The 27,700-nt window shown below is 43.2% G+C and overlaps 1 protein-coding gene across 2 annotated transcripts in view; it reads right to left on the bottom strand.

Moving 5' to 3' along the window:
• Positions 1–25,607, bottom strand: part of CFAP46 (cilia and flagella associated protein 46) — a 333,386-nt gene extending 307,779 nt beyond the window's left edge. For both annotated transcript variants that reach the window (XM_073596084.1, XM_073596086.1), the window contains exons 1-5: positions 25,546–25,607; positions 15,311–15,388; positions 7,985–8,109; positions 3,936–4,067; positions 766–830 (exon numbers count right to left, since the gene is read on the bottom strand). In XM_073596084.1, the coding sequence (XP_073452185.1) occupies positions 766–830; positions 3,936–4,067; positions 7,985–8,109; positions 15,311–15,359 (371 nt within the window). In that variant the 5' untranslated portion in view covers positions 15,360–15,388; positions 25,546–25,607. The remainder of the gene's footprint in view (positions 1–765; positions 831–3,935; positions 4,068–7,984; positions 8,110–15,310; positions 15,389–25,545) is intronic.
• Positions 25,608–27,700: the final 2,093 nt, after the last annotated feature.

Below are 27,700 nucleotides of genomic sequence, written 5' to 3'. Positions count from 1 at the left end.
AGTTTTCACGGTCTACAATAATTCTAGCCATTATTATAATTAGTTGTTTTTTTTTTTTTATTATTACTATTGCTACAAATAGTTTTGTATAGAATAGACCTGAGTGTCAAATATGCTAAGTATGCCACATCCTTATTTCATTTATTCTTATAGCTCTGCTTACTGCTTACACAAATGTACCGAGAGCTGAAGACATGATTATTAGCAGGAGTTCCTTGTGACCTGAATGTTAATTTAAAGGTTTTTTTCTGATAAAAAAGGTTCTGAAAGACTGCTGTAAATATTCAAGAAAAAAAAAAAAGAAAGCAGAAATTGGGAATTTACTGTTTTTTCTATTTTCAATTTGAATATTTAAATGCTCTTTAAACCACTGAAGTGTCTGCTACTTCAGGCTCTGGTGAACAGAGAGCCGGGTCTCTCTGCGAGCTGTTGGATCCCTTGAAGCGTAGTTGCAAATGGCACTGGGATCCAGATCAGAGTCCCAGGGGCACAAGGAAGGCATTCAAGTGACAATTTTAGCAGATAAAACTGAAACATATGGCTTCTACAGCATAGACAGGTGGTGAATGCAGCAGGCAAAGACTTTTGTCCAATTATGAACATCATTATTACAGGTGACAATTGGACTTGGCAAAAGGTTGTGACAGTGGCACGTCTAACTGAAATTTGTAAACTGCTGATTTAGTGACTCTATAAAGTTGCTATGAGGAAGATCAGATATCTGTATCACATGCTTAATACAATACATTTTGATTTTGCTCAAACCTTTGCTTCTTCATTGCAAAATCAATTGATTTCAGATAGTGGACCACTGACTTTTCCAATTCATCCTAAAAGAAAAATACGTAATAACTTTATCACATCAAACAATATGTATACAGATAACACATATCTATCCTCAGGTTAAAATATTAAAGCTAAACTCCAGGCAGATATAAAAACACCAATCGATACATTTTAGTATTTATTAAAAGGAAAAAGTGTATTTTTAAATACAACTAGTGAAAGTACCTATATTTGATACTTGATTTCTGCTTCTGGTAATTTACTGTACAGCATTACTCAGACTGGAAGAGATTAGGGAAGTTCAAGGGGCCAATCTGACAACCATATTGACAGGAGGAGAGATCACCTCCTTAGTCTGTTGCTGCTCAGTGTTACATTATCTGCTCCAGCTCCAAGTTACTTTTGCTCATGGGTATGGTGATATACAGTATCTCACAAAAGTGAATACACCCCTCACATTTTTGTAAATATTTTTGTAAATATGACACTTTGCTACAATGTAAAGTATTGCATGTACAGCTTGTATAACAGTGTACATTTGCTGTCCCCTCAAAATAACTCAACACACAACCATTAATGTCTAAACCGCTGGCAACAAAAGTGAGTACACGCCTAAGTGAAAATGTCCAAATTGGGCCCAATTAGCCATTTTCCCTCTCCAATGTCATGTGACTCGTTAGCATTACAAGGTCTGAATAGGGAGCAGGTGTGTTAAATTTGGTGTTATCACTCTCACTCTCTCATACTTGGTCACTGGAAGTTCAACATGGCACCTCATGGCAAAGAACTCTCTGAGGATCTGAAAATAAAGAATTGTTGCTCTACATAAAGATGGCCTAGGCTATAAGAAGATTGCCAAGATGCCGAAACTGAGCTGCAGCACCGTGACCAAGACCATACAGTGGTTTAACAGGATAGGTTCCACTCAGAACAGGCCTCGCCATGCTCGACCAAAGAAGTTGAGTGCACATGCTCAGCGTCATATCCAGAAGTTGTTTTTGGGAAACAGACATATGAGTGCTGCCAGCATTGCTGCAGAGGTTGAAGGGGTGGGGGGTCAGCCTGTCAGTGCTCAGACCATACTCCACACACTGCATCAAATTGGTCTGCATGGTTATTGTCCCAGAAGGAAGCCTCTTCTAAAGATGATGCACAAGAACATCCGCAAACAGTTTGCTGAAGGCAAGCGGACTAAGGACATGGATTACTGGAACCATATCCTGTGGTCTGATGAGACCAAGATACGTATTTGGTTCAGATGGTTTCAAACGTTTGTGGTGGCAACTAGATGAGGAGTACAAAGACAAGAATGTCTTGCCTACAGTCAAGCATGGTGGTAGGAGTGCCATGGTCTGGGGCTGCATGAGTGCTGCCGGCACTGGGGAGCTACAGTTCATTGAGGGAACCATGAATGCCAACATGTACTGTGACATACTGATGCACAGCATGATCCCCTCCCTTCAGAGACTGGGCCACAGGGCAGTATTCCAACATGAGAATGACCCCAAACACACCTCCAAGACGACCACTGCCTTGCTAAAGAAGCTGAGGGTAAAGGTGATGGACTGGCCAGGCATGTCTCCAGACCTAAACCCTACCGAGCATCTGTGGCGCATCCTCAAACAGAAGGTGGAGGAGAGCAAAATCTCTAACATCCACCAGCTCCTTGATGTCGTCATGGAGGAGTGTAAGAGGACTCCAGTGGCAATCTGTGAAGCTCTGGTGAACTCCATGCCCAAGAGGGTTAAGGCAGTGCTGGGAAATAATGGTGGCCACACAAAATATTGACACTTTGGACATTTTCACTTAGGGGTGTACTCACTTTTGTTGCCAGCGGTTTAGACATTAATGGCTGTGTGTTGAATTATTTTTAGGGGACAGCAAATTTACACTGTTATACAAGCTGCACACTCACTACTTTACATTGTAGAAAAGTGTCATTTCTTCAGTGTTGTTACATTAAAAGATATAATAAAATATTTACAAAAATGTGAGGGGTGTACTCACTTTTGTGAGATACTGTATGTTTTATGGCACGTTGTCAATACTGGTTGCCTAAAAAGTCCCAAAGGAGTCAGAACTATATGTTTAGCTCATAAAACTGCCACCAATTCAGGGAGAAGCACAGATCAATCAGGAATTTCACTTGCTTAATTGCGGTGTTTTTCCTTTCCATAAATTATTTTTAGTTCTCTAGCATAGCCCCTCTCTCGTTGCACGTCATATCCCTCTCCTCTTCTGGGAGTGTCTAAATACTGTCTGTGCTGGCCTAACTCTTACACCCCTCCCCTCACCTCCCTGCATAGCCATTTAATATAGCAATTGGGAAGGAGTGAAGGGAAATACTATAGAGTGTCACCTATATAGAGGGTCATCTGAGTGGCAGCTCTGAGTTTGGGCTGTTAATCAACACAGTTACAGGATGGTGGAAACCAACGTGGTCTAGAGGCTTTAGGAAAGGAAGGTTTATACAGGTAAATAACATGCATAAAATGTGTTAAAAGCACATATAAGTGTTGAAATTAATGGTCTGGCAACAGGGTCTCTTTGAAGCTTCGTTTACATATTTGGACATTTTACAGGCGGTGAGGAGGCATTAGATATTATCCTCACCACCTGTTTTAACCCCTTTAAACCCTGTATGCACACAATGGCACTCAGTTTAAGCAAGTTTTACTTACTTTAAGAGGGAGAAGTGGGGGGCATTAAAAATGTGGCTCAACCCCACCTCCCACCCCAACTGCAAGAGTAAATAGGGCCTAACAGTGCAGTAATTTTTCTCCTAAATCACCTCCCTGACCATTTAGAAGCGAGGCATTGATAAATGTAAGTGCATCCATGCTAAGAAAGTATTTTACTGCTTCACACAGCAATCACAGCACTACGCCGACAATGGCTCCTCTATTCTTTTGACTGAATATGTACAACATAGGTGCATGTCTTTGTCAGCAATGGTGTTTTTACGTTATGCTCATTTCAATACTAATAAAAAACTTTTGGATTAAAATGAAAATATTTACAAGGTATTTGTGTATTGTAACATATTAGAAAGCTGTAGATTTATAGTTATTGAAAGGTCCGCTTAAATCTAATACTCTAAATCTAACAAACGGAACCTCTCTGAAGCATTTCCTATATAAAAAACATACCACATTATTAGCAGACAGGGGGGTGTGTAATTGGGCTTTGCACAGGTAGGCTCTCCCATAAAACTGGTTTGGAGGAGGTTTGCTGTTGAAATACATTTGAAGACAGTCTTTGGTCACAGCATGATTTCCAAGCTACAACAAAGCAAAATGATAGAAAAAAGAGCCCATTATTGTTAAGTTACTACAGAAAGACCAATTACTTTACAGACTAAAAATGCTGCACAAAAATAAAAAGACAGCAGCCAAATAGGAGTCATTACAGGCGCAGACTTTCAGACAAGCATGTGGGTGTAATTCAAACTTAAAAAGTAACAGATCAATAAGAAGCTAGAACAAATCAGGAACTGTAAAGGTCACTTACATACGTTATTTACCGGGAAAAAAAAAAAAAACACAGAACGCCAAGTCCCTATCCTGCTTTGTGCAAAGTTTCCGAACAAAGATTAAGTTTACAAAACTAATTATACAGCCTTAAAGTGGAACTAAACCTCTAGATTTAATGGTTTCCCAAAATAGTTACATTGAAGGTATGCCGTGAATGATAACTGTCAAAGTTGCTTGCGCTCTCAACAAAAACAGCAAGCCATCAAATGGCTGGTGCCATAACTGATCACATGTGCAACACCATAGCAACTGCAGATCAAACCAAGAACAGGCTAAGATGGCAGCCTCCTTCGTTGTAATGGATAGGAGGGTTTATTTCCACTTAAGGTTCTCAGGCAATGTAGGATCTCAATAATTGAAGCCACCAGAAAGATGTATAGTAGTGATGTCCAACCAAGTAAACCGCCACCATCAAGTGAAATGCAAACTTACTGGACTTTGTGGCTGCCGTTACAGCAGCATACAAGCCTTAGACACATTTGGAAATCCCTCTGGAAACATCACAGTGGATCAATCCTGTAGATAGCTTTGGCCCACCCTTTGAATGAAACGCGTCGGAGTGGGCTACTTGGTTCTGACCTCTTGCTGTGCGCTTTCTGCCTTGTGTGAGTTTTTATGCTTGTTTACTTGCTTTTATCATTGCAATAAATATACTACACTATGAGATTCCTTCTGGGCTTTTGGTGAGCGTATTTATTCTTAGTTGGATCCTGGCCAGGGCTATCTACGAGATTGATCCACTGTGACATTTCCAGAGGGATTTCCATACATGTTTAAGGCGTCTATGCTGCTGTAACGGCAGCCACAAAGTCCGATGAGTTTTCATTCCACTTGATGGTGGTGGTTCACTTGGTTGGACATCACTGCTATACATCTGTCTCACTGGATTGGTGATTTCAATTATTGAATGATTCTTATGTATATGGACTATTTCTTTGATATTAATTTGGACTACCATCTACAGTCAATAGAAAGTACAAATATGTGATTTCATTTATTTTTTTGTCTTATTGATCATTTACTTTATTATTGTGTTTTTGGGCGCTACACTCTTTATGTGATTTGTGATGTAAGTTGGTATTACTACTCATGTGTTAGCTGCCTCTGTTATGTTTATTTTTTGACACACAGGGCAGAATTCCCACATTTTTATAATGTAGGATCTCAGGTCATGATCCAGTGCAGGCTTAGGGATCTGGATCCTAAAATAACATTAAAGTATAACTAAAGGCAATTTTTTCTTTAGTTTTGGATAAAGTTGAGAGGGATTAGAACATTCAGTTTTTTTTTGCCGTCTGTGCCCCCCTTAAGGAGATTCATCCTCTCTATTTGTCCTGTTTACCATTATGATTGAAAGTAAAAGTAAAGGTAAAAAAAAAAATCCCAAATTGTGGGTTGTCCCCAGAAAAGTAATAGAGGGGAAACCTTCCTATGGGGACACTATTTATGTTGAGCGGGAGTCCCCAAGGCTATGGGACAGGAAATGAAGGGAAATCTCTGCAATGGGACACAGGTGGCCATACAAAACACTGACAGGGGTTATGGCCCTCCCTTGCTCTGTCCAAAATGAAAAAAAAAAGTTTTGCCTATAGTTCTACTTTAAGGCCCTATCTGGATGGAAAAAAAGACATTGCTGGTTTGGCCCCAGGGCTTTTCTTTTTACTTTTGCATTAATATTTTGTATGTCAATGACTTGGAACAAGCATTCAGGGAGGGATGTGTCAGCACAGTTGACCTGGAAGAATAAGAAGAAGAATGAAACCACTGATGCATGCACCTTTCAAACTGAGAAAAAGCAGTCTCCACATTTCTATCATGACAGATTATCTTTAGACCAATTAAAGTCCAACTCTAATACAAAAACCTACCCTTGCAGTGGAGCCCTTGACACTGAAAGGGTTAAATGCTTGTTTAGGTGGAACAATGGAAACAGACATGATTTTTATTGCAGAAGAGATATACTATGTTTCTTTTGCATTAAAGTTCCTTATCTGCCAGTACACCCTGCACACTAAGCTGTGCACACACAGCTCAATGTACAATTCTGGCAATGCCAAAGTGAATGAACTCCTGTGCACGTGCTGGCGTAAAGTCAACTTGGCCCAGCCAATGAAAATGGACGAAGATCGATACTTGGAAGTTAACTGGTCAAAGATATCAGCGGCTGGCCAGGAGCTCTGGGACACCTTGATGCTGGAGAGAAGGCAAGTATACAGTAGTTCCACTATAACTCTAGGGGAGAAGGAAAAAGGTGTAATACCTCGCTCAGGCAGGTTCCCTCCCTCTGTGTGACTGCTCCCACTAAGCCTCTTCTGTAGGACACTTCAAGCTATGGTCCTACATCAGTGTCATTAAGGGCAATGCAGGGCCACTAGTCCTGCACTGTAAATGAGGACGGCAAGGGAACACCCACAACCTAGAGCGGAGGAAGATAAGATTTACATCTTATGCCTCATCCCCTTGGGATAATAAGCATTTAACCCTTGCAGTGCAGAGACGCACCACTGCAAGGGTAATAGTTTTGTACTTCCTAGAGATGTGTTTTAATGCATATCTCTACTAAATTGTTTTAGTTTTGGATAGAGTGGTGAAGAGTTTGAACCTCTGAACCTTTTCTATAGTTTTTATTTTTCTAATCCTAAAGTCCAAAATGTTTATCTAAAACTCTTGTCTTATGACAAACTGGGTCTCAGGCCTTTTTGGTCTTCCCACATTGCTTCTTGGTGCCCCTGAAGTGCCTGAAGGTCACATAACAGCTGGATTGAAATAAGCCATTGCTAATTTGACTCCAGGGTTTTCTAACTTTTGTATTATTATTTTTAATGTCACTGACCTGGAGGTAGTGATGTGTCAGGAATAAAACTTATTCCAGCTCAGTGACAAAGCATGAAAAAGAATGAAACCGACAATGCTTCAACCTTTGAAAATGAAAAACTACAGCCTCCACATTTAGATCATGGGAGGTTCTCTTCAGCACAATTATGTATCTCTCCAGTCTAAACTTTTTGTTTTAGTTTTGGTTGGTGAAGGGTAAGAAACTCTGCGCCTATTTGATAGTTTTTATATTTTAAAAGTCTAAAAGCCCCAAATACCTACTTAAATCTATTATCTCGTGACACGTTGGGTCTCAGGTCTTCTTTCATCTGCTCCATAGTGTAGGGGGGTCCAGTCTGCTTCTTGGTGATGTGAGGGCTGCCCATAGGATCCTTACATGGTCCAGCAGCATTCAGCAGGGACATCATACAAGGGGCAGACACAAGACTGGTCAACCAGATGGGACAAAAAAAAAAAAAAATAGAAAACCCGCTGAGGCCACTGGTCAATGGTACTGGAAAAGGAGCTCCAAACATCATGACAGCGCATTCAAGGAAGTTTTTATGTTTTTTTGTTTTTTTTTAAACAACACCAGATTAGGCACACATAGGGAGTTGCAAGGCGGAACTGTTTTCTTTTTTTTTTGCCTGGAGTTGGGCTTTAAATATATTAGTTTCCAATCTGTACTACAGGAAGAGTAACTGAGATATGACAGACTGCTACAGGCAACACAATGCCTTTCCTTTCACACAATCCTGATACTTGATCATTACAAGTACAAGAAGACCTTGATTAAGGCTCAGTCAGCTTAACCTAGCATTCTTCCATATCTTCTTGCTACAGACACTTACTTGAAGGGCTTGTTCTGCACATAGAACATACAGATCAGAGCTGAACATTTCTGGGGCATCTCTTGTTGATCCATCCCTGTTAGCGGCTTTAATTAATTTGTACGCACTGTTCAGGGCATCAGCATCTTGACAGAGGTTAGAAAATAAGATAAAAACATCTGTTAGAGCACACAATTAGTGTCAGGGGTGCCCCTCCGATCCCTGCTTAAAGACAGACACATGCACAGTAGTCTGAGGCACTGCACATAACATATTAGTTAATTAAGACTGGATAGAAGAAAAGATAACAAAAACAAGCAAAGAAGAACATTTATGAACATCGCCAAATACAAACATAAAAGGATACCTCAATTTAAGAAATTTAAAACTGGAATTCCAACCTAAATCTTTTTTTTTTCTTTTCACAGCATAACTAGTCAAAAAACTTTTCTTGTAGAGGTGGATAGAGTGGTGAGGGGTCTGAACCACTGTCAGGTTTCTATTACTGTTTTTGTCTCCATTAACCACTCCGGAAGATTTACCCCCCTTTCTGACCAGGCCAATTTTTGCGATAGAGCACTGTGTTACTTTAACCGACAATTGCCCGGTCATGCAACACTGTACCCATATAAAATTTGTGTCCTTTTTTTCCCACAAGTAGAGCTTTCTTTTACTCTGCGTTTTTTATTTTTTGTGCTATAAACAAGAAAACACCCACAATTTTGGGAAGGAAAAATAGGATTTTTTTTATAACAGCTTACCTGTAAAATACTTTTCTTTTGATGTACATCATGGGACACAGAGCCTCAGTAATAACTGATGGGTTATAGGGTATCACTAGGTGATTGGACACTGGTACACCCTAACCAGGAAGTTCAACCCCCTATATAATCCCTCCCCTTACAGGGATACCTCAGTTTTGTAGCAAAGCAATATAAGTGTATTAGAAGAGGGGCGGGACTATTTTCTTTCTCGTACATCACGGGACACAGAGCCTCAGTAATAACTGATGGGATGTCCCAGAGCAATGCTATCTGAGGGGAGGGGAACCATAACCAAGAAGGGTTCAATCAGACCTGAGGACCATGTACCGCTGCCTGCAGCACACTACGCCCAAAGGCGATATCCTCATGCCTTCTCACATCCACCTGATAAAATCTGGTGAATGTATGGACTGAAGACCAGGTTGCGGCCTTGCAGATTTGAGCCATAGAGGCCCGGAATTGCACTGCCCAAGAAGCACCAATAGCCCTTGTGGAATGTGCCTTAATCTGAAACGGAGGAATCTTCCATTTCAAACCGTAAGCTTGAATAATCATTTGTCGAATCCATTTAGAAATGGTAGCTCTTGACGCTGCCTGTCCTCTATTGGGACCCTCTGGCAGCACGAACAGAACATCCGTCTTGCGAATTTGAGCAGTTGCTTCCAGATAGGCACTGACTGCTCTTACTACATCCAAAGAATGTAGTGACCTTTCTTCCGAAGAACAGGGATCGAGAAAAAAGGAAGGCAGAACAATATCTTGGTTTAGATGAAAATCTGAAACCACCTTCGGTAAAAAACTAGAATGAGGGCGCAATACCACTCTATCCTTGTGTACAATCAAATAAGGCTCCTTATAGGAAAGAGCTGCCAATTCTGATACTCTTCTAGCAGAAGAAATGGCTACCAGAAAAGTTAACTTTCTTGTCAACAAGACCAAAGGAATTTGGCGTATTGTTTCAAAAGGCTGTTTCTGTAAAACAGACAGAACCAAATTTAAGTCCCAGGGGTTTAGGGGCACCTTAACTGGTGGGTTAAGACGCGTCACCCCCTGCATAAAGTTTCGGACCAAAGAATGTGTAGCAAGTGGCTGTTGAAATAATACTGATAAGGCCGAGACCTGGCCCTTGATGGTACTCAAGGCCAGCTTCATCTCTAATCCCAATTGTAGAAAATCAAGAATTCTACCCATCACATATTTTCTGGGATGCCAACCCCTGGATTCACACCAGGATACATAAGCTTTCCAGACTCTATGATAAATTACTATGGAAGATGGCTTCCTTGCATTGATCAAGCTAGATATCACAGGACCTGAAAGCCCACGACTCTTCAGAATGTGGGTTTCAATAGCCAAAACGTCAAATTTAGCGTTTGTAAGGCAGGATGGAACACTGGACCTTGAGACAACAGGTCTGGGCGCAACGGTAGGGTCCACAGGGAACCCACCATCATCCTTACTTCTGCATACCAAGTCCTCCTGGGCCAGGCGGGAGCTACCAGCAGTACCGACTTCCTTTCTTGCCTGATCCTGCAAAGAAGTCCTGGCAGTAGCAGAATAGGCGGGAATGCATAAATCAGTGAGAACCGATGCCACGGAATCACCAACGCATCCGTCCCGTATGCAAGAGGATCCTTTGTCCTTGCTACAAATCTGTCTATCTTTCTGTTGAATCTGGATGCAAAGAGATCTACATCTGGAACCCCCCATCTTTGGCATATGGCCCAAAAGACGTCGGGATGCAGAGACCATTCCCCTGGGAGTAACTGCTGGCGACTTAAATAGTCCGCCTGCCAGTTCTCTATCCCTGGAATGAAAACTGCCGATATGCATGGCACCTGCTTCTCTGCCCAAACAAAGATCTGGTTCACCTCTCTTTGAGCAGCTCGGCTCCTGGTGCCTCCCTGATGATTGATATAAGCTACTGCTGTGGCATTGTCGGACTGGATCCTGACTGGGCAACCCTGTAGCCTGAGAGTCCAGGCTCTTAGGGCTAGATATACCGCACGGATCTCCAGAATGTTGATGGGTAAGGTCCTCTCGGTTGTGGACCATACCCCCTGGACCGCAGACTGTTCCAGAACTGCTCCCCAACCCGAAAGACTGGCATCCGTTGTTACCACCATCCAGGTAACCGGTAGAAAGGATTTCCCCTTCTGCAAGTTTTCAGGTATTAACCACCAATTGAGGCTCTGACGCACCGCATGAGACAGGTGCATTGGAAAGTCTAATGCCTGAACCTTCTTGTTCCAGGTCGACAGGATACTGTGTTGCAGCAGTCTTGAATGAAACTGAGCATAGGGAACTGCTTTGAATGAAGACACCATCTTTCCTAGCAGCCTCATACAAAGGCGGACAGAAGGACCCTTCTTGGTCCTGACTACCAGAATCAGCTCCCTTAAAGCCGTGATCTTTGCCTGAGGTAGAAAAACTTTCTCCTGGCTTGTATCTATGATCAGACCAAAATACTCCAGTCTTCTTACTGGTTTTAGGTTGAGAATCCAACCTAGGTGTTCCAGATACTTAACTGTGGTCCTCAAGCTCCCGTTCAAAGAGGCTATCGACCGGTCTATCAAGAGCAGGTCATCTAGGTATGCTATGACAGTTATACCTTGAGCCCTTAATCTGGCCAGAGGAGGAGCCAAGATCTTTGTAAACACTCGAGGTGCAGTGGCTATTCCAAAAGGCAGAGCCACAAACTGGAAATGGCGCCCTCCTATCTCGAAGCGCAGGAACTTCTGATGAGCAGGAAAAATGAGCACATGCAGATATGCATCTCTGATGTCTATCGATGCCAGAAATTCTCCTCCCTGCAGGATGGAGACTACTGTCCGAATTGATTCCATGCGGAAAGACCGAATCCTTAGGAATCGATTCAGATCCCTTAGATCCAGAATGGGTCTGACATCCCCATTTGGCTTTTGGACCGTAAAAAGGTTGGAATAGAAGCCCAATCCTTGATCCTTCGTGGGAACCACCATAATGACCTCTTGCGACAAAAGCCGCTCTAACGCTAGAAGGAGCGACTGCTTTTTCTCTGGATCCCTGGGGACATTTGACCCGAGGAAACGAGGAGAGGGAAATTCTTGGAACTCCAGTTTGTAACCTAAGGTTACTGTGGAGATTACCCATCTGTCCTGGAAGTCCTCCTGCCAGAGCTTTGAGAACTGTAGCAGTCTCCCCCCCACTCGAGCGGGGGCGCCCCTTCATAAAGAGGCCTTAGTGTTTTGTCTAGTAGACTTCTTCCCCCAGGACTTTTTTTGTCCCTGGGGTTGACTCTTGTTTCTTGACCCAGACGGAGGAGGCCGTCGCGACTGCCTGGAGGCTGATGCCCCTGGCACTGGGGAAAGAGTCAGTTTGAAAGAGGGACGCTTACTCTTTCTCTTAACAGGTAAAAGAGTGCTTTTCCCACTAGAGATCCTATGGCTATAGTTATCCAAGTCTTCTCCAAACAGCCTTGCACCACGAAATGGAAACCCAGCCAGGAGCTTCTTACATGGTGCTTCAGCTGACCAATTTTTTAACCATAAGATTCTACGCATATGCACCAACCCAAGTGAAAGACGAGAGGTGTGCATGATAGAATCTCTGATGGCGTCAACAGCAAAACATAAGGCCGCTGGAAGGTTAGCCAACCCCTGGGCCTGCTGTTCAGGTAAAACTTTGATGACCTGCTTAACATGGTCTCTTAAGTATTGACAGACTCCAATCGCTGCTACTGCAGGTTGAGCCACTGAACCTGCTAAGGCAAAAACATCTTTCAACAGGGATTCCATCTTTTTATCCACAAGATCCCTGAGCATCTGAGCATTGTCTACAAGACAAGTCAGACTTTTATTTACGGAGGAAATGGAGGCATCAACGACCGGTATTCCCACATCTTAATAAACTTTTCTTCTATAGGATAAAGTGTTGAAAACTTTTTCGGTGGAAAAAACGATTATCTGGGTAATCCCACTCAGAATAAAGGAGCTTTTCAAGTAAATTATGAACAGGAAAAGCAAGTGCTGTTTGAGGAGGTTTCAGTGACCCCAACAAAGAAGAGGGTTCTTTAACTGATTCAGATACGGGCAACTTAAATGTGGAGCAGACCAATCCAGCAAGGATCTGCACTAAGACTTTCTCATCCTGAGAAGCTGCAGAGGGCCCTTCTCCACCTGATTCCTCTGAAGAGGAATCATCCGTCCTATCCCAGAGCTCCTCAGCCTGAGGTTCCTGGGTAGCAGAGAAAGGCCTAGTGCGTTTTCTTCCACTGAGTGAAGATGTGATCACGGCCATTAATCTTTCCTCTAAACCATTAATGGTTGAGGAAAAAACCTCCTGCGTAATATATACAGGGGCTGAAGTGCCAGAAGCAGGTGAAGCCCCTGACCCCAACGGCTCTCCCTGGCTAGCCGTCCCTGGCCCCTCAGGGGGGGAGGATGCTGCAGACAGGGGGCCCTCAGAACCCGAAGGAGATCCCCTAGAGCCTCAGGTTCTTGGGGTATTTGAACCTCTTCTACCCATAGTGCAAAGCAACAAGGTGGAGGTATCACAAAAATGAACACTGACTGCTGAGCGATGTAGTCTAGCAACAGCCCTGCTACCAATGCCCAGTCTAGTGTTTCCTTAGTAAATGCTGCCTAGGGGAATGCCTGTGTCCCACCTTACATGCAACCGTCAGCTCAGTGTCCCTCCAAAGGCTGTGTGCACCTATAAAGTGTGCCTCTTATAGCCTTGCAGCCGGCAATGTGGGCGTCTGAGCACGCTGGACGCTGCGCTGATGCTCCGCCCCCCCCTCGTCTTTCAAACAAACGAGCGCTTCCTGCGCAAGCCGACCCTCCGCTGGATAAGCGTGGAGGAAGGCTGGGGGTGGCGAAGGAAGGAGAGAGGCCGGCAGTGATGGGGCCTGCACCTGGCAATGGCGGCGGCGGCGATAGTGCGGTATACTACCGCCTCACAGACCACCTGCGGCCCCCTAATTTGGGGGGGAATATCCCTGAGGAGAGCCCCCCATCCCGTCCTACCTGGAACTCGGTTGGAGGAGCTTGTGCAGCGTGAAACACTGAGACAGACAATCAGCATGAGAAGGTATGTGCTCTTGGCAGTCCCCGGTGGCGACAATAGGCATAGCATGCATTTACTTAAAGGAGAAACCTACTGGAATAAAAAAATTCTGTGGAATCTCCCTTACCTTATCCAGCCGCAGGGTTCTGTTATACAGACCCAATCTTCACCTCTCACGGTGGGCTCCGTTTGAAAAAACCTTCAGAGACTGGGGCCGCCTACAGATAGGGGGATCCACAGTTCTGGGCCTGTAAAGCACCCGGCCAGAAATAAGGCTAGAAAAACCATTTTCTGAAATGCAGGGTCCAGCTCTCTAAAAAAGAGGAAGCGTTACAGGTAAAACCTCGTTTCTTCGGACACGAGGCCTGGGTACCATCCAATTCGGCCTAGAAAGGACACTTTGAAATGGATCCGGTTCGCCTGGCTTGCCCCAGTATAGGATATAGGATATTCCCTTTGGAGCTCAGCACAGGACATCTTTACACATCCAACACCTAAGACACTGGCTAAAAAACTGAGGTATCCCTGTAAGGGGAGGTATAATATAGGGGGTTGAACTTCCTGGTTAGGGTGTGCCAGTGTCCAATCACCTAGTGATACCCTATAACCCATCAGTTATTACTGAGGCTCTGTGTCCCGTGATGTACGAGAAAGAAACAATATTTTATACTTTCTGCAATATAACATTATATATATATATATATATATATATATATATATATATATATATATATATATATATATATATATATTTTTTTTTTTTTTTATTTATTTATTTTTTTTCACTTTGTTGTTCTGTGGAATACTGGGAACTTTCTTGCTGCTGCTAGATGGGGCTGGACGGTGCTCCGAGCAATAATAACATTTGGGGCAGTATTTGCTCAGGGATGAATGCCAATACGCAGACTGCTTGGGTTCTGGGCATCTATCCATTTCATCTCAAAGTTAGTCAACAGGGTTAGGGTCGGGTATCTTTGCAGGCCATTCAAGTTCCTCCTTGCCAAACCTGTCAACCTATGTCTTTATGGACATTCATTGGTGTACAGGGGAATAAAAAGGAACCTCCCCAAACTGTTGCCACAAGGTTGCAAGTGCACAATTGTCAAAAATGTCTTTGTATGCTGTAGCATTTAGGTTAGCCAAACATAAGGGGTAAATGGCAGAGATCACTTGATTTTCCTATCCACACTAAACATTATGGAAGGAGGACTCTCTCCTACTGGCTATTGTATTCAGACAGTTGCAGCACCCTTAGCTATCTGAATTCCCAGACAATGACTGCATCTGATTTGCCACCTGGCTCCATTGATTTTTCAATTTAATTTTGTGGAGTTTGGTGGTACCCACAGGGCCACCCACAACTTGAAATTCTGGCAGTGCATGACCAGCTTAAACAGCACCTATCACAAGTAACAGCTCAACTCCATTATGTGGAGGGATGTCCACATACGTTTGGCCACATACTGTAGAAGAGCACTCTGCTTCTTGTACTACTTCATTGTATAGGTTGGAGAAGATTGCAGGAGCTTAGACTCACCTTGTTGATTTTCAGCTATAGAGAGGTGTTGTCTTATATTCAGATCCATTGAGCTTTTGTATTTCAAAATATAATAAACTGTAAGAACAAAAAAAAGGTTTACATGTTGCAGACATTATTTCACATTTGAGTCCAGGAGATTTAAGGGCCCTTTCACACAGGCTCTCCGATCAGGTTCGCCTGTCAGTTTTCTTCAGACAGACCTGTTCGAACCCTCCATTCACCCCTATGGAGAGGCGAATGTCAGCGGTGACATGTCTGCCGACATCTGCCGTTATCCGATCCAATCCTGTCTGCAAAATCCAGACAGATGATGATCCTATTTTCCATCTGTCTGGCGGATCAAATGAAAATGGACAGGCGTTCCATTTTCATCTGATCTCCCCATAGAGGACAGCGGGACTGGGTCAATCTCCACTGTGCTCAGCAAGCAGAGACGGACCTGTCATCTGCCTGCTCTGCGGGGATCAGCGGAGTCCGTCAGGCGGAAGCGTCCGTGTGAAAGGGGAAATTGTTGTGACTCATTCGAGAGCTGCAGTTGGTAAATCATTTTTGAAGGTAGAAGCTCCAGTGCTGTCATCTTCATCTTTACTTTATTTCTTGGCAAATCACTCCCCTACAGCAAACACATTTATATCAGGGGTCAGAGCTCTTAACACGCATTTACTTTTTCGGGGTCAGGAAGTTCCTGAGGATTAAAGATGACAGCCTCATAATCAGGACCCTCAAAAGCAAGTGAGCAATGGCTGCTGCCATATTTGTGTACTGACAGGTTCTCTTACTGAAAATGACAAGGCTGTAGCAATAAAACAAGACTGACTATGGTTGTGTCATATACCACACAATAACCTCAGTACATGTGGTTTTAATGATGTATTAGCCTAGGTCTCCACTATTGCGACCTGAAAGTCGTGTGATTTTGCTGCGATTTGAAGGAATGCCTGTGTATTATTGAGGTCTATGGACCTCAAGTCGCATCAAAGTTGGACTAAAGTAGTGCAGGGACTACTTTGAAGTCACACAGATATGAACGATAGTCATTGGAAATCATGGGGTACGACTTGTCATGCGACTTTGCAGTCCCAAGTCGCAGGACAGGTTGCACAAGTGGAAACGGAGCCTTAGGGCTCATACACACTTGGGCCTAGATAGATAGATAGATACACACACACATATATATCTTTTTTTTCAATTTTTTTTATATCCAGCTTTCCTACATTTTATAGGGGCTGGGGGGGTCATACTTACACATTTACAGGTCGTGGGAATGTATATATAGTACATTACATTACATAGGGGGTGTCATACTCATACATGAACAGGAAGGGGGAGGGTATATATATATACATAAGGGGTGTCATACTCATACATGAACAGGAAGGGGGAGGGTATATATAGACTGCATAGGGGGTGTTATATTCACACATATACTGAAGTGGCAACGAGGGTCAGTTTATATGGCCATAGTTATGTGTGTAGTAAGACTGATTTAGAATTTCAGCTAGGAATCATATTTCTTGTATTTCATGATCGAAACTACTTATGACAGGTTGTAGTTAAAGACACACTGGACTTACTCACTCCCCCTCCCATACAGAAACCTGCTGAGTTCCTCTTTTTGTGCAAGGAAAACGAAAGTTTTGCATAAGGTTTAATGAAAAAGTACAACATAGTGCTCTCCATAAAATACAAATTTATTAACTAAAATGACAAGTGTAGCACTTACAAACAAGGCATTTATCCAGTGCCGGATATTGTAGCGTGTATAGGAAAAAAGAAGCGAGATGGCCGCAGGTGATGTCACGACGCTTCCTTGCTTCATGGAAGAAAGGAAACCTTGTGACATCACCCGCAGCCATCTCGCATCTTTTTTCCTATACACGCTACACGATACAATATCAGGAACTGGATGAGTGCCTTGTTTGTAAGTGCTACACTTGTCATTTTAGTTAATAAATTGTGTCATATGCTGCCATATGCTTGCCCTTGTCCTGCTGTTTGACCGATCTGGATCTGCGGTGTATCATCCACATATGACCCGTAAGGGAAAGCACTTCTGACCCTCTATAATCAAAGGGTCCCTGCTATAAGGTGAGAGGCCATCCTTTACATTGGTGGAGGGATCACAGAAAGTCACTGAGATGTCAGCATGAAGTCACATCACATATGATCGGTCGGATTGATTGATTTATTTATGGACTTTAATTGCTGCTTTTATTTTAGCGCTGCACCACCTTTTTTTTATTGTCTTTTAGGGATTTGATTTTTGACCCTGGTGTTCAGCTGCTGTGTTTCATATACATATTTGCGCTGATTTGTTCTCTTTTTGATTGTCTGGTATGATTCATGTGTGTATGAGACATCACTTTGCGGTGAGGTAACAGTTGACCTCTTCTAAGTGCGTTTTCTGGCCGGGAGACCGCGCCCAGGCTACTGACCGAGGTAAGCGGTAAGCATTGTCTATTGTTTCTACTTGTGTCGAGGATTCAGACCCCTTACTGAATTCTCATCATTTACCCTACCTCTGTGTCTGTCTTAATGTCTTTTAGGTTACAAGAATGGGTGGGAAACATAGTGTTGAATCTCCCCTACAATCCATGATCTCCAACTTTAGGAAGGGATTTTCTAAGAACTGCAATTTAAAACTTAGCCCTGAGGAAATTGATAACATTGTGTGAGAAAGATTGGCCCTGCTATGGAACGCGGTGGCCCCCACAGGGAACCTTTGACTTAGAGACCATTGACTGATTATTTGAGAATATTATGTCAGACTCACAGAAACATGACCAAGACGCACCTTCCAGGAGGTCTGTCCATTCGGATGATTGTGCATCCCTCGAATAAATCCTCAGCCAGTCAGTTAGGAGGAATATCTGTCCGGATGATTGTGCATCTCTCGGATAAATCCTCAGCTAGTCAGTCAGGAGGAATGTTCCTCCAGACGATTGTGCATCTTTTGGACAAATCCTCAGTCAGTCAGTCAGCTAGGAGAAAAGTTGTTGTCCACCTACATCAGATTCAGCAAGTTTGTCAATGCCAAATCTCAGTAAATATACTCCGAACCGTAACACTCTGGGTATAGGCAGGACAGAAATAGGGAACTCAGTAGTAGTCAATGGGCTCCCCAATCAAGTGTCCACTTCCACTCCAAGAAATCCTGATGCAAATGGCCGGACCCTTGCCCCATCTTTCAACATACCTCTGCAAATGCCCCTAAGAAAACAGGCGGTGGGGGAACATCGGACTCTAGTTTACACCCCTTTTTACCACAACAGATTTACTGAACTGGAAGATTCATAACCCTGCCTACTCTGAGAAGCCCCAAGCCATGATAGATTTGCTCCGGTCAATAATTCAGACCCATAACCCCACTTGGTCGGACTGCCAGCAACTTTTATTGACCCTTTTTAATACTGAGGAGAGACACAGTTAACCAAACAGTGCAGAAGTATAAAGTCAAAAGACCCTTCCTTTTAGAAAGACTTTGTAGTTTTGGGAGGAGCATCAAGTCCAACATCAGTTCCTGTACATGCCGGATGCCCTATTCCCTTGCTGGGCAGAGACTTACTTGTTAAACTCAGAGCACACATATACTTCCAATCTGACGGACAGGCTATCCTAAAATTGCCCCATCCCTTTGAAGCCCGCATACTGCAAGACATCCCGGGACTATGGGCAGAAGACAACCCACCAGGATAAGCCAGACACATTCCCCCAATCCTTATTGAATTAAAATCAGGAGCCACTCCAGTCAGCCTGAAACAGTACCCAGTCCCTCGAAAATCCCTAGTAGGAATACAAAAGTACTTAAACAGATTCCTACACTATGGAGTTCTAAAACCCTGTCAGTCTCCCTGGAATACACCTCTACTCCCAGTACAGAAACCCGGAACAGCTCACTGTCGTCCTGTTCAAGACCTCAGAGCGGTCAGTCAGGCTGTAATGACCATCCACCCAGCGGTCCCGAACCCATACAACCTATTGGGATTAATACCAGGGGAGGCCACCTATTTCACAGTTCTGGATTTGAAAGATGCCTTCTTCTGTCTCAGAGTGGCAGAACAATCCCAGGACATTGTTGCTTTCCAGTGGGGAGGACCCAGAGACTGGGGGTAAGGGACAACTGACATAGACAAGTTTACCCTAGGGATTCAAAAACTCCCCTACACTATTTGGAACAGCCCTGACCCAAGACCTGAAATCCTTCAAGTCTGATCCTGAGAATAGAGTCCTCCTTCAGTATGTGGATGACCTATTGATCGCCGCCAAAAATAGAGAAGAGTGCCTTCAAGCTACTAATAAATTGTTACAATTACTGTGGAAGTCAGGTTATAAGGTGTCCTGGAGAAAGGCGCAATTGTGCCAAGAGACTGTAAAGTACCTGGGATTCAGAGTATCGCAAGGACAGAGACAATTGGGAGAAGGCAGAAAAGAAGCTGTTTGTCAGATTCCCACCCCGACTACCAGACGGCAAGTACGTGAATTCCTGGAGGCGGCAGGAGTCTGCCAAATCTGAATACCGGACTTTGCCACAAAAGCCAGACCCCTCTATGAATCCACAAAGGGGGGAGAAAAGTAACCCTTTCAATGGGGAGAACAACAAAACAGAGCATTCCAAGACATTAAGGTCTCCCTAATGCAGGCTCCTGCACTAGGCCTGCCGGATAGCCAAAAAATCTTCTATTTATATGTCAGTGAAAAACAAGGAATAGCAGTAGGAGTCCTGACACAATTCTGGGGGTCGTGGCAGCGCCCTGTAGCATACCTTTCGAAACAACTGGACACTGTAGCTCAGGGATGGCCATCCTGCCTGCGGGCAATCGCAGCAACAGCCCTCCTTGTGGCCGAAGCTGACAAGTTGTCATTAGGTCAGGAGACTTATGTCCAAGTCCCACACCAAGTACAAGCATTAATGGATTACAAGGGAAATCACTGATTCACTAACAGTCGAATGGTTAAATATCAAGCTATGCTGTGTGAAAATCCTCGTATCCACTTAGAGACTGTAAACACTTTAAACCCAGCCACTCTGCTCCCCACCTCACAAGAACCCCTAACTTATGACCGTATCCAGGTAATGGATATGCAAGCCGACCAGACTTGAAAGACAGCCCCTTGGAAAATCCAAACGTTAAGTACTTTATTGACGGAAGCAGTTTTGTAAAAGATGTTTTTCCCCAAATATGGAATCCCCTCCACCATAGGCTTAGACAATGGACCTGCCTTTGTCCACAAGTGCCTCCGCGAATTAGCAACAGCACTTAAGATTACTTGGAAACTACACACCGCATAAAGGCCCCAAAGCTCTGTAAAAGTTGAACGAATGAACCGCATGCTCAAGTCACAACTGGCCAAGCTCTGTTAGGAAATCCAAATGAAATGGACCTTGATGTTCCCATTACTTTACTGAGAATTCGGAGTACCCCAACAAAGAGGACAAATCTGTCCCCTTTAAGGTACTGTATGGTAGGCCCCCACCCATCATTAGAGGGATAAGAGGAGACTTGCATCAGATAGGGGGGGGGTAGTTAACCGTGAACTGATACAGAGACTTGGGGAGAGTAAGCAAGACATAAGGAAATGGGTTCAAGAGAAACTTCCCATAAGCTTGTTGAACCCAGTACACCCCTTTAAACCAGGATATACAGTGTGGGTAAAGGAGTGGAACTTAACCCCACTAGGGCCAAAATGGAGAGGTCCTTACACTGTTCTGCTATCTACCCCAACAGCCATTAAGGTAGCCGAGGTGACACCCTGGATACACCACTCCAGGGTAAAACGAGCTGCTGACCTTACAGACTCCTGGCACAGTACAGTAGATCCCCAAGATCCTTTGAGACTGAGATTGACCAGAGAAATCAGAAGGAAGAACTCCAGCCCTGTGTTCAGCACACCCCTGGAAGCTGCTGAATTTACGCACAGCAGAAGATAGACAGACTGCAGCCCTGCGGCCAACACACTCCTGGAAGCTGCTGGCTCAACGCACGGCGGAAGATAAAGGATATCTACTAAGCTCTGCTCCAACCACACCCCCGACGCTGGCTGGTCTACGCATAAGCTGAAGCTTGAGGATATTCATCGATGTAATGTTTACTAAAATCTTTATATTAAAAAGGGGGAGGGTAATTCATGTGACCCTTGTATAAAGACCACCAGAGTAGGATCCATAGTTACAAAGATGTTATTGTGGCACTCTCATTATCAATGCAAGGGCACAGTAGCTGGTACCTGCATACATAATGAGACTACCTATTCAATGTGCTCTGTTGAAAAACAGATAACCTGTTATAACACCACTTATGCACCCTATAAAACTTGGCTAACTGCTCGGAGCTTTAGCTCCACCAGTAAGCTGGCAAACCATATCTTGATCACCAACTCAAGTATTGCAGAGACAAGTTTTAATTATTTTCTGATTCTCCCTATAGTGTATGGGGAATAGTAATATTTTTACTCTTTTTGTATTCTTATTGTTACCATGGGCCAAGGGTCCCTATCCCAGTGTTTTATAAGTTAATGAGAGACCTGACTGGAGCTGACAATGGGGAATAGTCTCGTTAGAAGAATGTTTTGTGCCTGCTAGTGAGGCCACCATAAAGAGGGGAAAAAAACAAAAACTGTATGTTAACTAGTGATGCTTAATCTCGCTCATATTAATCGCTATGATTATGATCAAAGGGGGAATGAAGTGGCAACGAGGGTCAGTTTATATGGCCAAGTCAGGATCTGACCACATCCCTGGACCGGCACCCGGCTCAGCCTCTCAGCAAGCCGCTGAGAGCCTGAGCAGGCCACTCCCTCCACAGCCCAGTGCTCCAGTGAGCACAGCAGAGAGCAGTGACTGACAATCACCAGCTCTCTGCTAATGGAGCTCTGAGAACCAAGCAATCGGCGGTGTTTGATCGCTCGGGTCCCAGAGCCGAGGACAGGTCCTGCATCCACATAGGTAAGTATGATTCTGCAAAAAAAAAAATCCCATACTTTTCTTTTGACATTTCTAGATGTTTTTTATGATATAACAAATCTGTATTTCTTGAATTCAAGTCCACATTTAACCAATTCAGCCCCGGAAGGATTTACCCACTTCCTGACCAGGCCATTTTTTGTGTTACGGCACTGCGTTGTTTTAACTGACAATTGCACGGTCGTGCGATGTTGTACCCAAACAAAATTGACGTCCTTTTTTTCCCACAAATAGAGCTTTCTTTTGGTGGTATTTGATCACCTCTGCGGTTTTTATTTTTTGTGCTATAAACAAAAAAAGAGCAACAATTTGGATTAGCAGCAAGGATGGGAAGTGTTACTATAATGGGGGATTTTAACTATCCAGACATAGACTGGGGGGGACCACACATTCATCTAAGGCTCGCCAGTTCCTAAATGTCTTGCAGGACAATTTTATGGGTCAGATGGTAAACGCACCAACTAGAATCACACAAATAGGAAACATAAGGGGAATACAAAGACACTGAATTTCAAAATAGCCAACTTCCCTAAACTACAAACCTTGCTAGAAGGTATAGATTGGGATAAAATCTTAGGAACAAATAATACGGAGGAGAGATGTGTTTGCTTTAAGAGCATATTAAATAAGGGCATTAGCCAATGCATCCCATTGGGTAATAAATTTAAAAGAGCGAGCAAAAGTCCTGGATGGCTTAACTCCAATGAAAAATGCGAATAAAAGCAAAGGAGAAGGCCTTCAAAAAATACAAGGTTGAGGGATCATCATCAACATTCAGACTTTATAAAGAATGCAAGAAGAAATGTAAGGGTGCAAAACATGAAAGACACATAGCAGAGGAGAGTAAAAAAAACTGACCAGACCAGACCAGTTAGCCTAAAATCAATAGTATGTAAACTCTTGGAGGGGGGATGATAAGGGACTATATACAAGATTTTAGTAATGAGAACGGTATCATTAGCAGTAATCAGCATGGATTCAGGAAGAATCATTCTTGCCAAACCAATTTATTAACCTTCTATGAGGAGGTGAGTTGCCATCTAGATAAAGGAAGGCCCGTAGATGTGGTGTATCTGGATTTTGCAAAAGCATTTGACACAGTGCCCCATAAACGTTTACTGTACAAAATAAGGTCCATTGGCATGCACCATAGGGTGAGTACATGGATTGAAAACTGGCTACAAGGGCGAGTTCAGAGGGTGGTGATAAATGGGGAGTACTCAGAATGGTCAGGGGTGGGTAGTGGGGTTCCCCAGGGTTCTGTGCTGGGACCAATCCTATTTAATTTGTTCATAAATTACCTGGAGGATGGGATAAACAGTTCAATCTCTGTATTTGTGGACGATACTAAGCTGAGCAGGGCAATAACTTCTCCGCAGGATGTGGAAACCTTGCAAAAAGATCTGAACAAATGAATGGGGTGGGCAACTACATGGCAAATGAGGTTCAATGTAGAAAAATGTAAAAATGCATTTGAGTGGCAAAAATATGAATGCAATCTATACACTGGAGGGAGAACCTCTGGGGGAATCTAGGATGGAAAAGGACCTGGGGGTCCTAGTAGATAATAGGATCAGCAATGACATGCAATGCCAAGCTGCTGCTAACAAAGCAAACATATTGCATATTCCATATTGCATAAGCAAAAATATTGGCATGCATTAAAAAGGGGATTCATTCCAGAGATAAAACGATAATTCTCCCGCTCTACAAGACTCTGGTCCGGCCGCACCTAGAGTATGCTGTCCAGTTCTGGGCACCAGTCCTCAGGAAGGATGTAACTATGACAATTTAAAAAAAAAAAAAAACTATATTTTTTACTTTTTGCTATAATAAATACCCCCAAAAATGTTTTTAAAAAATAAATTTCTTCATTAGTTTAGGCCGATATATATTCTTCTACTTAACAATAAGCGTATATTGATTGGTTCGCGCAAAAGTTATAGCGTCTACAAACTATGGGAAAGATTTAGGGCATTTTTATGGCATTTTGTTTACTAGTAATGGCGGCGATCTGCATTTATAGCAGTACTACGACATTGTGGCGGACAGATCGGACACTTTTGACACATTTTTGGGACCGTTGACATTTATACACCGATCAGAGCTATAAAAATGCACTAATTACTGTGTAAATGTCACGCTGTGCCACAGGCACACGTGCGTGCTGCCAGCGGCTCTTAAAGGGGAAGACGTACCCGTATATCGATTCGCGGGAACAAGCCACTTTGCCGACGTATATTGGCGTGAGCCGGTCGGCAAGTGGTTAATCACCAGTGGAGACTTTTATTTTTTGCTAAACAAATGAAAAAAGACCGAAAATTAAAAAAAACAAAAAAACATTTTTCATAGTTTGTTATAAAATTTTGAAACAGGTAATTTTTCTCCTTCACTGATGTCCACTGATGAGGCGGCACTAATGGGCACTGATGAGATGGCACTGATAGGGCTGCACTGATAAGGATTCACTGATAGGGGGTACTGATGAGGCTGCACCGATGGGCACTGATGAGCTTGGATGAGGCTGTACTGGTGTGTGCTGATGAGGCTGTACTGATGGGCACTGATGAGGCTGCACTGATGGAAAACCGATGAGGCTCTACTAATGGGCACTGATGAGGCTGTACTGATGGGCACTGATGAGGCTGCACTATTGAGGCTGCACTGATGGGCACTGATGAGGCGGCACTGGTGAATGGGGGCTCACCACACCCACCCTGCATTTGCATGTAATGTATGTGGTTGCAGGGCGGTTCTCTGGACATTTAAGGGTTAAAAGAAGCACCCAGTAGATCACCTCCCAGCCACCTGTCAGATGCCTCTGAAAAGTGATTTACTGCAGATGCTAAACAAAGCTGCAAGCTTAAATGAGCCATAAATATGGCTGTCACATGGTGGACCATGTCTTTATAAGAAGATAACACAGTCCTCCTCCATACAGCTCTGATCACTGCATATCATAAGACAAGGACACTTCACACAGCTCTGATCACTGCATATCATAACACACATATCCCCATATAGAAATAATATAAATATGAATACAATAAATAAATCAGAACAGTGAATGCTGATCATCTCCCTGGGAGAACAGTGAGATCCGGGCACTCAGCCCCTCCTGCCATCACTGAGCTCTCTCCAGGAACTACAAGTCCCAGCAGGCTGCCTCGTTCTCTGACTATCGGGCATGCTGGGACTTTCAGTTCCTCGGGACCAGGAGGGACACGTGACAGCACACCACCCCGATCTCATCCACACACAACCTGCTCACCTCCATCCAGCAGCCGCACAACGTGTACACAACACTGTATCCAGGCAACCAGGGACGCCGCTGACTCCGCCTACAGGAGCCGCACTGGGTCAAACTTCTTCCCCCTCCTGATCAGAACCAGGGAGGGAATGTCCTGTGTATTAAATATGGAGAGTTTACGTGTGAGCCTCACAGATCAGAGTGTATTGAAGGGTTAAAGAGAGCCTGTCACAGACTTAGTCGTTTGCAGCAAAAGCAATAAAAAGTATTCCCAATGACTATAGTGATACTCCCCCTCCCAGGCAGGTCATGTCGTGGTTGGGATTTGAGCCAACAACCCCAGTGCTGCTATGAGAAAGTGCTAACCACTTGGGCTAGGCATACATGGAGCGAATTCCAAAAGAATTTTCTATTGAAAATTGTAACTAAGAATTAGTGGGCTGCAACAAACAAGATTTTCATGCAGCCATCGAATTTGAGTGATCGGCATTTTGGAAATTTTTTGAAAAGAAAAAAAAATTCTAATAAATGATGGAAGAATCGTGGGAAAAATATAGACGAAAAAGAAATGTGCGTGAGCTGTGACCTAAAAAGAAAAGAAGAATCCCTGCCACAAAAGTTCTTTTCTGTAACAACATGGGGTGAAATTGAAGGCTTGGTTGGTGGAATTTTGAAAATTAATGGTGGCAACATCAGAACACAAAACACACAAAAGTTCTGATATTAGAAAGAAAATTCATTCAGAATTTGACCCATGTATGCCCTGCATTAGCCACTGTGCTGATAAGCTTTTCTCATCAGAACACTGAGAGTGCACCAGGTGAATATAATGTGTGCAGGAATATTATATAATGAGTGCAGACCCAGGAATATAATATAATGAGTGCAGACAGGAATATTATCTAATGAGTGCAGACCCAGGAATATAATATAATGAGTGTAGACTCAGGAATATAATATAATGAGTGCAGACAGGAATATTATCTAATGAGTGCAGACCCAGGAATATTATCTAATGAGTGCAGACCCAGGAATATTATATAATGAGTGTAAACTCAGGAATATAATATAATGAGTGCAGACCCAGGAATATAATATAATGAGTGCAGACCCAGGAATAATATCTAATGAGTGCAGACCCAAGAATGTTATATAATGAGAGCAGACCCAGGAATATAATATAATGAGTGCAGATCCAGGAATGTTATATAATGAGAGCAGACCTAGGAATATAATATAATGAGTGCAGACCCAGGAATATTATCTAATGAGTGCAGACCCAGGAATGTTATATAATGAGAGCAGACCCAGGAATGTTATATAATGAGAGCAGACCCAGGAATATTATATAATGAGTGCAGACCCAGGAATATTATATAATGAGAGCAGACCCAGGAATATTATATAATGAGTGCAGACCCAGGAATATTATATAATGAGTGCAGACCCAGGAATATTATATAATGAGTGCAGACCCAGAAATATTATATAATGAGTGCAGACCCAGGAATATTATATAACGAGTGCAGACCCAGGAATATAATATAATGAGTGCAGACCCAGGAATATTATCTAATGAGTGCAGACCCAGAAATATTATATAATGAGTGCAGACCCAGGAATATTATATAATGAGTGCATACCCAGGAATATTATATAATGAGAGCAGACCCAGGAATATAATATATAGGTGCAGACCCAGGAATATAATATAATGAGTGCAGACCCAGGAATATTATATCATGAGTGCAGACCCAAAAATATAATATAATGAGTGCAGACCCAGGAATTATTACTATTATTATTATACAGGATTAATATAGCACTAACAGTTTGTGCAGTGTCTTACAACATGGGGGCAGACAGTACAGTTACAATACAATTCAATACAGGAGGAATCAGAGGACCCTGCTCGTTAGAGCTTACAATCTAGGAGTGGGGGTCAAGTGATACAAAAGGTAATAGCTGCGGGGGATGATCTGATGGAGAAAGTAAAAGTACAGTTGTTAGGTGGGGACCGGATAGGCTTCTCTGAAGAGAAGGGTTTTCAGGGATTGTCTAAAAGAAAGCAGAGTAGGAGATAGTCAAACAGATTGGGGTAGGGTGTTCCAGAGGATGGGAGAGACTCTGGAAAAGTCCTGGAGGCGAGCATGGGAGGAGGTGACGAGGGAACTAG

This window comes from Aquarana catesbeiana, linkage group LG08, assembly GCF_042186555.1.
Source record: "Aquarana catesbeiana isolate 2022-GZ linkage group LG08, ASM4218655v1, whole genome shotgun sequence".
NCBI lineage: Eukaryota > Metazoa > Chordata > Amphibia > Anura > Ranidae > Aquarana > Aquarana catesbeiana.
Note: the sequence above shows the minus strand (reverse complement) of the source record. Positions and strands in the feature narration are given on the sequence as shown.